The following is a 15,160-nucleotide window of genomic DNA, read 5'->3' as shown; positions in this document are numbered from 1 at the left end:
CTTTCATTTCCATGTACAGCTGATTTTATGATTCTCCATTTTCTTACGTTTTCCCTTTTCCCACTTATCTACTCTTTTCCATACCACTGTAACAGTTCCATAGCAATGCTTTTCTTCATTTCCCCTTTCTCTCTCTCTCTCCTCATCAATCCCTCACTCAGATAACTGGGCTTATCTTTCTTATTATGCTTTTAATTGTCAAAAGGTATTGTCTGGAATACACAGTTGCTCATTTCGTCAGTGCTGAGTTGAGATTCTCTTGTGCTTCACCTGACTGCCCTGCACACCTTCTCCTCGCTGAGCCCCCTCCTTCCTCCTCTCTCAGTGCATGTCTTTGCCTTCAGCTCTCCTATTAGTGTGAGCCAGTTAGGGAATCTTTATTCCATATACCTTTTAGAGAGAGTTTATTTGTATATTTTGTGTCTGTATGTTATTATACGTGATTTATATATGTTTTACTTCTCCAACTTTTAAAAATTAAAAGTTTTAGAAACTACAGATTGCCTCGAAATGTCTGTGTTGAATACAAGGCCCAGTATTGAGTTGTGCTCAAGAAACTCCTTTTGGACGTTTAATAAGGAAGGCATTGAGTGACCTTTAGAAGTCTGGTTGGAATATATGCTTTTCCTACCAGTATGCTCAACATTTTCAGGGACCTTAGGCCTTCTGGAGAATTGCATTACTATTATGTGTGCTCAAGCTGATGACTGAATAGAATTTCAAAACAAATTATTTCCATAAAATTTGGCATCCCTTCTCAGTAGATCAATTTAATTGGATGTCACTTGACAAAGTAGAGCCCATAAATTCTGATCTTGAGTAATTTAAATTCAGTTATAGTAGTTTGTAAACATATATTCTTTTGTTGGAAAACATAATTTATTTTTTGTTTCTATTAGTACAGTTGTTTTCTTCTCTTTGAAATGTGTAGTAGAAACTTAACAGTCTTGTAAAAATTTTAAACTTTTCCTGTAACCAATACACTATTCCTTTTTGTCTCAAGATCTTAGTTCGAAGAAGCAGTAGTCCTGCTGAATTGGATTTAAAAGATGATTTGCCACAGACACAAGGAAAATGTAGAGACAGACAAAAGAGTAAGTTACGGGGAACATGATTTGTGTTCATCCAACTTCGGAGTTGTGTATTTTGTTCTTTTATTTTCTAAGTGCTTTTTTAAAACCTGGTTATAAAACATAGGTTTTATTAAACATGGTTGTGAAAGAGGTATTTTTATTGTGGAAATGTCAAGATTGATGGACAGTTATTCCACACATTCAATAACAAAGTTCCACTCAGCTATCTAGAGCTTAGAAACCTTTCTCTACCCTTACACCTTTATCCAGTGAAGAGACGCAGCCTCTGATATGCTGATTTGGGTAAGGAGACAGCTCCAGAAGAAAAAAATGATTTTCCCCAGAATTTCCACAGGCCAGTAGCAAAAATCTTCAGAAGTACATTGACATCAATAGCATATTCAATAGCATAATTATCTAAAAAATAAAGCTTGTTTGGAATACGGAGGTATCATGTACTGTAAAATATAATTTAAATATTCTAATTCTTCTAAATTACATGTCAGACCATCTGCTTCTCAACATAGCCTCGTAAACTATAAGCCCTGAAAGTCTTGGACAGTTCTGAGTAGGGTACAAAGAAATATCTTTAGTGTCCACCTAAGAATCCCCACTGGCTTAGAGTACTGTGACAGATAAAGTTAGGAATCTAAGAAGTTGTTTGGTGGGAAAACTTTCTGTTCTTTGCAAGTGAAGAGAGGCAGCCTGTTAGAAGTGCCAAGGCTGGTGACTGTCAGCAGTGGATCAAGGAGCGGTGGGGAAGGGTGAGAGACAAAAAGTGTAGCCACATACAGCTGTTCTGCGGTAGGCAAGAGACTCTGAGAAACAGGCTGTCTAGCTCTTGAATCAGAATTTTCCTGTAAGACTTAAGAATCTTTGACAGCAGCATTGTATTATGACAAATAATAACGTTTTTCTGCTTAAAGAGGAGGCTTTATGTCAGGGAAATGTTTTGCAGTGGGGCACCTCATCCTTCGCTGATCTTGTTATTCATTCTGAATTCAAATCTAGATATCAAGCTTGACGTGTAAGAGCATCTTCGGGCTTCTCTGACAGAATCGAATCCATACATTTCCCCTGCCCACTCCATTTTGTAGTTGAATATGACCCCGTAGGAAACTTACAGACTCAATGTCATCTTTTGTGTGTGTGGAATAACTGAGTTAATACATGGAAACTTTGTTGTAAAGGAACCCCACAGAGGTATTTTTCAGCACTTATAACTGAATGATTCTTCTATGTCAGCTATTTGATTACTTGCATATTGGTAGTTATGAACTTTCTTGTTCTCATATATTTGATATCTCATATCTGGTTCTCAAACATTTGTTACCTCAAATATTGTTATTTCTTATATTTTTATCATATATGTGGTTCTCCTAATATACCAGGTGAAAGTGTCAGCAGTGACACAGCTCTGGGTTCTAATGATGAGACAGAGCTGACTGTGAGCCCCTGGAACACTTGTGAGGAAGACCCAGAGCTGAGCACTCCCACAGATTCTGATGCACGACAGTGGCTGCAGCTGAGTCCTACTGATGCCTCAAACTTAACAGGTAGCTCTGTCTTTTAAAAGGTGGCACCCGTGTTGACAGTAGAGAAAGCCCAGAGTTCCCTGGTTGTATGAATTCAAGCACAATAATTATGGGAAACATTACCGCCAAACAGATTGGTGTGAGAGTACAAACTACCTACTCATAATCCATCATAAATTCTCAGAGTCTCATGTGGAGAGGATTCCAAATTAGTGACCCGATATGGAAAGAAATAGGATGTAACATTGGCTTCTGTAGGAAGTGATGATATCCGTACCACGCCTTTGCCACTCCTAACTAAGTAAATGTACTTTTTTACATGTGATAAATCCCAGATGTTAAATAATTTGAATAATATTCTTTTTATTGTTTGAAATATATATATAGAGAGAGAAGATAACATTGCTTATATATCTAAGTTAGGTCCCCTTGCACCTCCTCCAGGAGTGACAACTGAGCACAGAGCCAGGAATAGCCTCTTAAGTAATTACAGATGTGACATTCACACACAAAAGATGTTTTAGGAATTATGTCATATTCCATATTTTTCCTGTGAACCTTGTATTGAAAATTAACATTAAAACTTCGTAAAATATGTAATACCAAGAACAATGATCATAATGTATATTTACTGTGTGTTTATTAAGGATAGAATAATAGACAATGAAAACCAAGTTAGCTGTATTTGAGTTATGCAGTGCCTTATATACTATAGTGCTGCTTTAGAACAGCTCACAGTTGGGGCTGGAGTGATAACATAGCATTTGCCTTGCATGTAGCTGACCCAGGTTCGATTCCCAGCATCCCATATGGTCCCCTGAGCACCTCGAGGAGTAATTCCTGAGTGCAGAGCCAGGAGTAACCCCTGTGTATCACTGGGTGTGACCCAAAAAAAGCAAAAAAAAAAAAAAAAAAAAAGACAGTGCACAGTTCTGGTCTGTGTATTCAACTGTGCCACTGGTGGAAACCTTGCAAAGGCAGGAAGAAAATGGTTGCAAAAATAATGCTTAGTTTTGTAAATTTCTGGGGAGCAACTTACTGTTCCAAAATTTTTGGCCTTTTTAAAGATTATATGTCTTTATTATTACATGTAGCTAAATTATTATTTTGAGTAATTTTATAAATGTATAGGTTGTTTAACATTTTACAAAGAACTTTGAAGCTCTCTCTTTGATTCTATATGGTAAGCAGGCCAAGATTTTCATGCTGTATCTCAGAGATGGGGAAACTAAGCCCTAGGGAAATCTTGTTATCTAGCTATGAACCAAGTGCCTGGTACAAAATGGACTTTCAAACTGTTTTGACTCCAGAGGCAAGACTGTCTCTCGCCTTCCATGACCCTGCTCTTAAAATTAAAGCAGCAACTCCCTTTAAAATATTTGGGAATCATTTATAAATTTATGCATGGAATAAATTGCTTATTTGAGTCCAACATATAGGGTTTCTAAGGAATACTCATCATCGTGATATGGTTACAAACAAGTTTTAATTATTTTTATTGAAAAAATTCAAATTGATGATTACTTCTTTTATCTGTTCTTTAGAAAGATTAGTTTTGATCCCATTTCAAAGCATGTGTAGAACAGTTCAATTTAATAAGTTTGTGTGAGGTAATATTATATGTTGCACTCTCTACTGTGATTAGCTCCTCCAAGTACTTAGCTCTTCTTTGAAACACTAATATGAAGAATAAGTACACTCAGTTCAATAGTTCATCTTGTCATCTGCGAAAAGGACAAACTGTAATATGATAAGATTTAAGGATTATCACAATTCTGAATTTAACTTTCTGTTCTGAAGAGAACAGTTTCTTCACAAATGTACAAATAGCGTTCATGTTGGCCTGATCTCTAGGACAGGCATGGTGTGATCAAACAATCTGAGTGTATTTGTATTTCTTGTCAAACAATTCTACTGAATAATCCCTAACTAATTTAAAAAACTGTTTCTAAAATCTTAAATTCCTTTATCACTTTCAAGCTAACGTTTTAGTTTTTTGCTTTCTCATTCAAATCACTTTATATTCACTGAAAGTGCAGCTAAATGTATTGTGTGTTGAAACAGGAGGCATAACCCATGTAGAGGGCCCTCGGGAAACTCTAGAGCTGGTCGGAGGAGCTGAAAGGGGAAGCATGAGTCACAGCTTCCCCGCTACCTTCCCTCCAGCCCGTTTGGGTTTGGGTAGTTTGAATCTTTCAGCAGTTCGAATCTTTCCCCTAGAGCTGGAGCCCTGGAGTCATCTGGGTAGAGGGGAAAATTGATGTGTAAGAGCTCAATAAATAAGATAATAGAGTATAAGTTTTGGATTAGGTAATTTGCAAGTAAAAATTTTGGGTTGTGTAGTTTGCAAGTGAAACAAGTCCCTCACTTGTTTGCTCTCTTTAGGAATTAGCCAGCCCTAGTGGCAGTCAAGGAAATCCCAGATGCCAGAGCATCAGGAAGATAGAAAATTTATTTAATACATGCATAAAGCTTTTTCGAGATAATGACTCGGGGGGCGGTACTTATAACTATAGCTAAAAATTAGCATTACTGCTAATGTAATGCTTTAATAAGTAAATTTGAAGTCTAGAAAGACTTACTTTGATACTAGAAAAATCAAAAGATGAGTGGGCCATAGCCACCATTGATTTAAGGACTTACCAAGTTGTAAGTGCTAACACTTTTTTTAAAGGAGAAGCATCTTGACTTCTGTTAAGATAATTGCCCTGGTAGCAAAATAATATGCTGAGGGAGTAAGCTCTGGAAGATTGGTCTGAAAGTTTTTGTCTCAAAGTTTTAGTCAAACCCATATAAGACTATGTGGTTTTACCATTTGGTAATAAGTTTCTTTTTTTTTTAAAATTTTTTTAATTTTTTAATTTTTTAAATTTTTAATTAGTGAATCACCGTGAGGGTACAGTTACAGATTTATACATTTTTGTGCTCATGTTTCCCCCATACAAAGTTCGAGAACCCATTCCTTCACCAGTGCCCATTCTCCACCACCAGTAAACCCAGCGTCCCTCCCACCCTCCCCAGTCCCGTTATCAAGACTTATTTCATGGCTAAAGTTCTTTGAATATTATGCAGTTCTAAAGTTTAATTTGTTCTTTGTGTTTGAATAAATTGATATAATTTTGTTTGCAAAAATTCCCAGTTGAGTAAAAAATTTTATTGACTCTTTTGCATTTAAATGAAATAAAAATACTAGCTGTTTTTTTGAAAAAGAAAATAGACTTAAATATTTGGCATTTTTAGAGTGAACATGAAATATTCTAAAATCTCTCAAATCCCCATTTTTAATTAAGTGCTTCTTTATTGAGAAACCATTTACATGTAAAATGTCAGCATCTGTTCTGTAACTTATGCCATGAATGAAATAATTTTGGGCAAAAAAATATTTCAGCTTATTCTTTTTTCTGTAACATTGAGTATATCATCTTTTTGGTACTTACAAAAGGCTCAGCATATTTGGATAATATTTGGATAATCTGATAGGAATGTTGCCTAGGATTTTATCATTGAGGTTTAAATTTTTCTAAGCATAAGGTACTATTAAAACAGATTTTCTACGTGAGATCTTTTCATAACTGTATTACTTGCTGGTGTAAGATGGTATAAGTTATAAGGTGCCTGGCCTACATTTACATGGTGGTGTTACTCAAAACAAAATCCAGTTTGATTATAAAACTGTGGGCTAATCTTTGTTGATTATTGTATTTTGGGGGTGGGAATAAAAGATGAAATAGTGCTATAAATCATTTAATTCCCTTGCATTTTCCCCCACAAAGGAATAAAAAGACTTCATGTCATTTTTTATCAGAAAATAAAGATACCATGTTATGCTAATTGTTAATTTGAGGCTTATGTGGGTATATCAGCATCGATCACGTCTCAGGCTGATAGAAGTTTGTATTGTACTAACTGCAGATTAAACATTAGGAAAATGAGTTTCTTTTCTGAGGTATTTTAAGTGTAAAAGAACCTCGATGGCACATAATTAAACTTTTGCTTTCTATATTTCCTATTTTTCCTGGCTCGGTGTGTAGGAATCCCATTTCAGATTCTATCTATAGAACCAGTGGACCATGTGATGTGATGGGTATTGAACTTGGGGCTTCATTCACACAAGCCACTTAGCAATCTTCCTTGGCCACCCTCCCCTCTATAAAAGACCTTACACATGCAAGGCAATACTATACATACTACACATACATATACATACATACAATATTATACATATACGTACTATCTCACTGGGCTATATTCTGACCCCACTATGAGTACATTTTAATATGTCTCCTCAGTTGATCATATTTCTTCCTCTGAGCAGTCACAGTGCTCCTGTGCTTAGGAAGGCCTTTCTGTGATACCCCATGCCTTGCTTATTCAATTATTTGTTTTGGTGTTGGGATTTTTTTACTACTAAATCAGTAAACTCACAGTAACTGTCATGTGTATAGAGTTGGAAGATTACAGAACCATTCTAGGATCTTTCTTGGCCCCTTGTCATGTTCATTTTAGCAATAGCCTGACATGTGTACACATACATATATATCCATCTTGAGGGGTGTTGGGAAAGTGGAGAAAATGGTGAAAGGAAGGTGATTGTGGCAATGGGATTGGAATATTGAATACCTGTAACAAATCATCATGAACAACTTTATAAAACACAGTATTGAAATAAAGCAGATATGGGGGGGAAAATTTAGTGAAAGAAATTCAGCAATATGTTACACTATATTTTTAAGAAACTAGAAGAAATACAATTTTTTAAGTTTTTATTATCTTTACAGAGTTCATGAAACAAGGACCAAGAGTACAAAAATTAACTAGGAGAAAATTATTGAATATTAAATATAGGACCAGATAAATCAAATCAAGCCAGTGGAACACTTGCAAGGCAAAGTTAGAGGTAGCCTCTTTTACATCTGCAAACTAGAATAATTACTCCCAAAATAAAGATGGGAAATAGGAGTAAAAATATAATAACAAGAGTATCTGCATGAGAAATTGAACCTGAAATAGGTGGTTGAGGAAAAGATAATAGGAAAAATAGAAGATTTGAGAAGTCATCATTGACGTAAGTAAAATTTCTCAGAATTAAAGAACATGAGTATTAAGACTGAAAGGACCTGTGCCAAACAGAAGGCCAGTCATGAGTTTCAGAATGCTAAGTGCAAAAAAGAGAATTTTATTTTTTCCAGAGTTAATTTTTCGCTAACAATTTTTAAGTTATCAAAATTTTGCAGACTTCCTGGCTGGAATGATATTACAGTGGGTGGAGTGCTTGTCTGTGTATGGCGGACCCCACTCAGTCCCCACACCTGAGCCCTGCCAGAAGTGATCCTGAGTGGTAGAGCTAGGAATAAGTCCTGAATACCACTGGGTATGGCCCAAAAACCAAAACCAAACTTTTGCTGACTTAAAAATTATAGTGTAAATTATAGCAATGTGTTTCCAACACAGAATACTATGCATAAATAAAACCTGAATCATGGAAAAACTCTTTAAAAAATTATTTCTAAACATTTAGTAATTCAGAATATCAATTAAATATTTTTAAAAATATTGTTAAAGTAGATTAGTGTGACTTTTTTTTTAACTTTTAGATATGTAATGTGTCTCTCGGGCAGCCCCCAGGACACATTATCCACTAAAAGGAATTAATAAGCAAAGAAATAATGTGTGCCATTTTATGATGCTGGTCCTATAACAAAAAGAACATGTGTTCATACAAAAATTTGCACCCAAATATTTATGGTAGCTTTATAATTGCCCTAGATAGAAAACTAAATATACTTCAACACTTATTTGAAGGGATAGGCAAATAGATACACCCATAAAATAAAATATTAACCTGCAGTAAGGTGAGGGCCAGATTGACAGTGTAGCCAGTTGGACACTTGCTTGCTCAGGGTCTCCCTGGGTTCAGTCCCTAATACAGTGTATGGTCCCTAGGAGTGACCCCTAAGTGCACAGCCAGGAATTGCGCTTAGTACTACTGTGTGGTCCCTACACAAAAGGAGAAACTGGTGTATCCAAGTAGATGAGTAATACATACATTATGCTGAGTGAGAGACACCAAGCAGAGGGTATAAATTACATTTTTCCAAGATTCTGGAAAAAAACAAAACTAGAGAGAGAAAATAGCAATAATTACCGAGGGGAGAAAGTAGGGAGGAGGACCACTATGCAAGGGCACTTTAGGGCGAGAGTCTGTTCCATATCTCAGTTGTGGCACTTCGTGATGACAAGGACATGGTTTTATGTATTTCTTAAAACTCATTGGACGTAAAAATGATAAGATCTGGGGCTGGAGCAATAGCACAGTGGCTAGGGCCTTTGCCTTGCATGCAGCCGACCCCGGTTCGATTCTCAGCATCCCATATGGTCCCCTGAGCACCGCTGGGAGTAATTCCTGAGTGCATGAGCCAGGAGTAACCATTGTGCATCGCCAGGTGTGACCCAAAAAACAAAACAAAAAAAAAAAAGATAAGATCTATTGCAATAAAATCATACCCCTGTGGCCTGAGTTCACAGTGACAACCACCACTATAACATTGGGTTTGTCCTTTCAACTTTGCCACAGGGAACTTAGGTATATCTTGTTATACCAGGTATACTATAACTGGTATATCTACACCAGTTATATATTATAACTGGTATATATATATATTTTATAGCCAGATATATTATAACTGATATATCTATACCAGTTATATGCTATAACTGGTATAGATATACTATAACCAGATACACTATAACATTGGGTTTGTCCTTTCAACCTTGCCACAGGGAACTTAGGTATATCTGGTTATACCCATCACAGTGCTCCAGAGTCACTCCCATTCCTCTGTTTATCTGTAAACTCTTCTCTGTGCTTTCCTCCCCAACCAGTTAACCACCTTTTCCCCTAATCAAATTCTGTTAACTTGTAAGATCAGATCCTTCTAGGACATTGAATTTGTATTGTAAGTTAAATACTGCTTTTCTCTGTCTTTTGCATAGTTTAAAGCAATGTCTTTTCTGCATGGACATAGGAAGACAGTTAATGTTGTGCTTTGTAACTTGGGAGTTAATTGACTCCGAATAATATTTATTCCTGGGCATTTGCTTTCTCAACTCAGTTGCCCATATTTCCTAGCACCCAAAAAGCAGGGTCCCGACAAGGGACTGATGGGCCCAGAGCAAGCTGTGAGCTACCCTGGCATTCAAATGGGCCAGGCCAGAGTATGGTCATAGACAAATGCTGTCATGATCCAAAAGTAATGACGAGATTAGGACCCTGCTGGGGTTAGGAAGACTAACCTGACCTGAGAACTGTGGTCTAGAAAATGTAGTGAGATGTCCTCAGGAGGAGCCAAACTTTAAGTTTGATATATCTCTTACTGTGCTCATACAGAATGACATTGCTAGAAATATTTGAAGTAGATTTACTACAACTATTTAAGTGGATTACTAGCTGAGGAAAGAAGAAAATAACACACCCTGGTTGGGATCCCACCCTTGAATGGATCTCCTAGTTAGTAATCTCCTTAGATGAGATTTTGTCCTTGAGTTAATCTCCTGGAGGAGTGGTCTTACCTCTCTTTGTTGATTTGTTAATGTTTAACCCACTTTTGTATCACCACCCTATGTGATTGCTATATAAACTAAGACTGTAAGAGCAGAGGGGGTCAGAGTCAGAATTGAGAGCAAGAAGGGCTTGAGAGAGAGAGAGAGAGAAGTAGAGGGGCTCGAGAGAGAGAAGCAGAAGGGGAATGGAGATTGGAATAAACTGCAGTTGATACTGACCAGCCTGGTCCTCATTCCTTCCTTCGCCTACCCATTGCCATTGGCCTCCCTGGGGTGGGAGAAACGGCCCAAGACCACTGGACACAAGCGGCAAGAGAGATAGAGCACCACTGCTCTTTTGTGAATACATACAACACAAATGTGTCTGTGTTAGTGAGGCATTTCCTGGCTACCTGTTTTTTTATGGTGCTGTTCCTCACCTGTTCCTCCCAAGCTGCTCCTTCTGTTCCTCACCCATTCCTCCCGAGCTTCTCCTCCGGTTCCCCACCGTTTCTCCAAAATTTCTCCTCCTTCCATGACTACTTTGTCATTTCTAAGTAATAGCCCTTTTTTTTTTTTTGGTCACACCCAGCAATGCACAGGGGTTACTCCTGGCTCTGCACTCAGGAATTACTCCTGGTGGTGCTCAGGGGACCATATGGGATGCTGGGAATTGAACCCGGGTTGCCCACGTGCAAGGCAAATGCCCTACCCTCTATGCTCCAGTCCTAGTAATAGCCCTTTCAGTTTGAAGAATCACAGTCACTTGACTTTTCTTCATTATTCTGTTCTTTTATCTTTTCAAATTGCCAGCCATCATATATTCTTCATCATAATTAATTCCAGATACATAAATTTCAAGCGTAGGTGATTTCCATTAAAGAAAAAAAATGCTGTACAAATGATGAAAACAAAATTACTTTGTATTTTGCATTTTTATTCACAGATAGCAATGAATGCCTCGTGGACGACTGCAGCATAATTGCTGGAGGGAGCCTCACCGGCTGGCGCCCGGACTCCGCCGCTGTGCTATGGAGGCGAGTCTTGGGGATCCTGGGGGATGTGAATAATATCCAGTCACCGAGGATCCATGCCAAAGTGTTCGGCTATCTCTATGAACTCTGGTATAAGCTAGCAAAGGTATGTCTTATTTTTTGACCTTTCATTCTAATATGCAGAAGTTAATTTAGCAAAAACTATTGCAGAGAACTACTAAACATGTTCTGGAACACAAATAAAAGTGTTAAGCAAATTATGTTTGGTTAGCCAAAAAAATAACAGTTTGATCATTTATTTGATAAATAAATTCGGCAAGTTATTTATGTTTTGGCTTTGCAGTCATACCTGGTAGGGTTCTTGGATCACTCCTGGTGAAGCTTGGGGGAGCATCTATGGGATGCTGGCAATTGAACCAGGGCTTACCATGTGCAAGGCAAATGCTCTACCCGCTGAATTAGCTCTCCAGCCTCTGCAGAGATCTCTCTAATGCAAATGTTGAGCATAAGTTAACAATATATAAGACTATTTGGTAATTAAAGAATAAATCTTAAATAGCTTGATTATTCATTTTTTAAAAGTGATAACTGATTTTATTATAATTTGAAATATTCATAAAAATATTAAGAAAATGATTAAAAATCACCACTTCACAGAAACCACCACTACAATATTATTTCTGTAGACAAACAGATTTGTAAAAATTGAATCTTAAAATACATAGTTTTCTTTACTGTTTTTATAATAGGTGCTCATATTATTAAAGTTTCTTACAAAACATAGTTCATGTTTATATATTACTTGTTATGTAATTCCTTAACATTTTGAATTCAGGACCCATTCAGATCTGGGAGAGTGCCCTGGTATATAGTAAATCAAATCCATAATTCAAAAGGACAATAGATTACATTAAAAAATCAACAACTTCCAAATACGTAGCTTTTCATTAAGTTATAGAAATCAAATTGGAGACATCTATTTGACCATGGAAGATAATATTGAAATATTATTGTGACAAATTGAATGTTTTCTTCTCTAAAATCTTTTTCTTTGTCTATTAGATAAGGGATAATCTAGCAGTAAGCCTGGATAACCAGTCTTCTCCATCCCCTCCAGTCCTCATTCCACCACTCAGAATGTTTGCATCATGGCTTTTTAAGGTGAGTAGCTATGTACTCATTTATTTATGCCAATTTCCTTATATTTTTTTAAGATTTCTTGAGCGATCTCAGTAACATCTCCATCCAAGCCCTGAGATTTTAGAAGCCTCTCTTTACTCGTCCTTCCAACGATGCCGTACTGGAGGCTCTTTCAGGGTCAGGGGAATGAGACCCAGCTTGTTACTGGTTTTGGCATGTTAATACACCATGGGGACCTTGCGAGGGTCTGCCATGTGTGCCATGTGGGCAGGAAACTCCCAGTAGTTTGCCAGGTTCTCCCAGAGGGAGAAGTAGGTTATAAGATTTCCGCTTCCGGGAGCGACAGGATTACATGGTGCCAGGGGCAGTCCCTGCGTGTGACCGCCTAGCTACTGGCAGATGGGAATCTGGGCAGAGCAGGCCCAGTCCCAATCTGAGCAGACTTGGCCGTCTCAGCCTCGGGTTCCTCTGCCGGTTCCTTCATGCATGAGGCTCGTCTGAACATGTGGAGAGGGGCCTTGAGCAATTTTTAAGATTTAAAAATTGTGGTTGCTCAAAACTGCGTCGTAATGAAGTCGCTGCATCCTACATCTGTATAGACAACTGCTAATGGAAAACTTCCCATTATCATCTGGAGTTGATATCTTTAAACATTATATTTCTGGCAGGCAACTACATTGCCTAATGAATATAAGGAAGGCAAACTGCAAGCCTACAGACTTATCTGTGCCATGATGACCAGACGCCAGGACGTGCTGCCAAACTCAGACTTCTTGGTACATTTTTACCTTGTGATGCATCTGGGATTAACCAATGAGGATCAGGTATTCTTTGACTCATTCATCGTGGTAGCTTATTATTTGTGATATGCATGTATGATATTTGAATGTTAAATTGAGGTTTATAAAAACACATCAGAAATTTTGACATCCTCAGTAGTTTCAGTTCTTTTTGTTTTCATTTTTTTATTTAATTAAAGAACTGTATTTACAAAGTTACTGATAGCTGGGTTTTAGGAGTAGTTTCAGTTCTTCAGATATTGCAGCTGTGCTGGTTGTTCAGATATGGGTTGTTCAGAAATGATCTGATCATGCATCTTTCTACCTGCCTTCCATCACACCAAACCACATTTTAATTTTATTCTAAAGGATAAGTGGTTCTATGAAATCTGGCTGTATTGTCACCTCAAAAATATGATCTATGCACACATCCAAAAGAACAAAAGCAATTGCTGTTGGCATGGATGTGGGGAGAAAGGGACCCTCTTACACTGCTGGTGGGAATGCCAACTGGTTCAGCCCTTTTGGAAAACAGTATGGTTACTTCTCAAAAAATTACAAGGGAGAAAAGGACCCTCTAATATTACTGGTGGGAATGCCGACTGGTTCAGCCCTTTTGGAAAACAGTATGGTTACTTCTCAAAAAATTACAAGGGAGAAAAGGACCCTCTAATATTACTGGTGGGAATGCCGACTGGTTCAGCCCTTTTGGAAAACGGTATGGGGGGTGGGGTGAGGGGATGGGGTGGGAGAGATACTGGGAACATTGGTGGAGGAGAATGGGCACTGGTGGAGGGATGTAATCAAAATGCAAACACAAAAGTTCATAAGTTTGTAACTGTACCTCACGGTGATTCTTTAATAAAAATTTTTTAAAAAAAGGATCTAAACTGCTTTTTTGCTGGGGTTCTATTTTATGTTACTTGAAAATAATTATTCTTACCATTTAGAAATGTTCAAAAATTCTTGTTTTAATAGTTTTATAAAAGAACCTACCTATAAATTAGAACAACTGTTATTTCTTAATGACCATTTAATTTCTCCAAAGAAATAGAACTAGTGGGGCTGGAGCAATAGCACAGCGGGGAGGGCGTTTGCCTTGCATGCAGTGAACCCGGGTTCTATTCCCAGCATCCCGTATGGTCCCCTGAGCACTGCCAGGAGTAATCCCTGAGTGTAGAGCCAGGAGTAACCCCTGAGCATCGCCGGGTGTGACCCACAAAGAAAAAGAAAAAGAAAAAAGAAATAGAACTAGTTAAGTTGAAATACGAATCTAAAGGAGCCACTAGCAATGGCTTTTCTTATAGATCCCTAGTGGTTCGGGATAGGATTTGGCAGCCCTTGGCCTTCCCTTTGGAAGCCCCTCCTAGTATCAGGAGGTGGGGCAAGGTAAGAAGGCTCTTTTTAAGTAGGCTGAATATCAAGAAATGAAGTGATCTCATTGGTTTGTATATCACAGGGATTATTTTGAATTCTGGAGGATAGATTTGAAAATGTGACAGTGGTATAATAGAGTAGAAAGTTAGACCTAAAGGCAAAGAGATTAATTAGAAAGCAGTTAAATGAATATAGATTTAAATTGTGAACTGGAATGATAGCATTAAACATTGGATAAAGGAGTATGAGAGATTTTTTTTTTCTTTTTTGGTCACACCCAGCGATGCACAGGGGTTACTCCTGGTTCTACACTCAGGAATTACTCCTGGCGGTGCTCAGGGGACCATATGGGATGCTGGGATTTGAACCCGGGTCGGCCGCATGCAATGCAAACGCCCTACCCGGTATGCTATTGCTCCAGCCCCAGGAGTATGAGAGATTTAACAAATTTGAAGTCAGTTGTATCATTAGATCTTTTTGATAAATTTAGAGTAGAGAGAGTGTTTTAGAATATATCCTTTAGATTATTGACCATGGAACTTGAACTCAACATTCATGAGCTACCAAGTAACTGTATTTTCTCTATGTCTTTCATTCTTTGAATGTATAAGGCTGGACCAAGAAGGTGACTCAGAATTACAAAAAGCTTTTGCCTTGTGTGTATAAGTCACTGGTTAGATTCCAGGTACCACCGGGGAAAAAACTTGAGGGAAAAAACTCCA

General features: G+C 37.7%; 1 protein-coding gene across 3 annotated transcripts in view; it reads left to right on the top strand.

Annotated features, from left to right (window-relative positions):
• RALGAPA2 (Ral GTPase activating protein catalytic subunit alpha 2) overlaps positions 1-15,160 on the top strand; it is a 352,948-nt gene that overhangs the window by 150,842 nt on the left and 186,946 nt on the right. For all 3 annotated transcript variants that reach the window (XM_055131128.1, XM_055131127.1, XM_055131129.1), the window contains 5 exons: positions 1,004-1,094; positions 2,465-2,629; positions 11,094-11,287; positions 12,205-12,303; positions 12,951-13,106. In XM_055131128.1, the coding sequence (XP_054987103.1) occupies positions 1,004-1,094; positions 2,465-2,629; positions 11,094-11,287; positions 12,205-12,303; positions 12,951-13,106 (705 nt within the window). The remainder of the gene's footprint in view (positions 1-1,003; positions 1,095-2,464; positions 2,630-11,093; positions 11,288-12,204; positions 12,304-12,950; positions 13,107-15,160) is intronic.

The sequence above is a fragment of the Sorex araneus genome, chromosome 3 (assembly GCF_027595985.1).
Source record: "Sorex araneus isolate mSorAra2 chromosome 3, mSorAra2.pri, whole genome shotgun sequence".
Classification (NCBI taxonomy): domain Eukaryota; kingdom Metazoa; phylum Chordata; class Mammalia; order Eulipotyphla; family Soricidae; genus Sorex; species Sorex araneus.
This window is presented reverse-complemented; position numbering and strand designations above follow the sequence as displayed.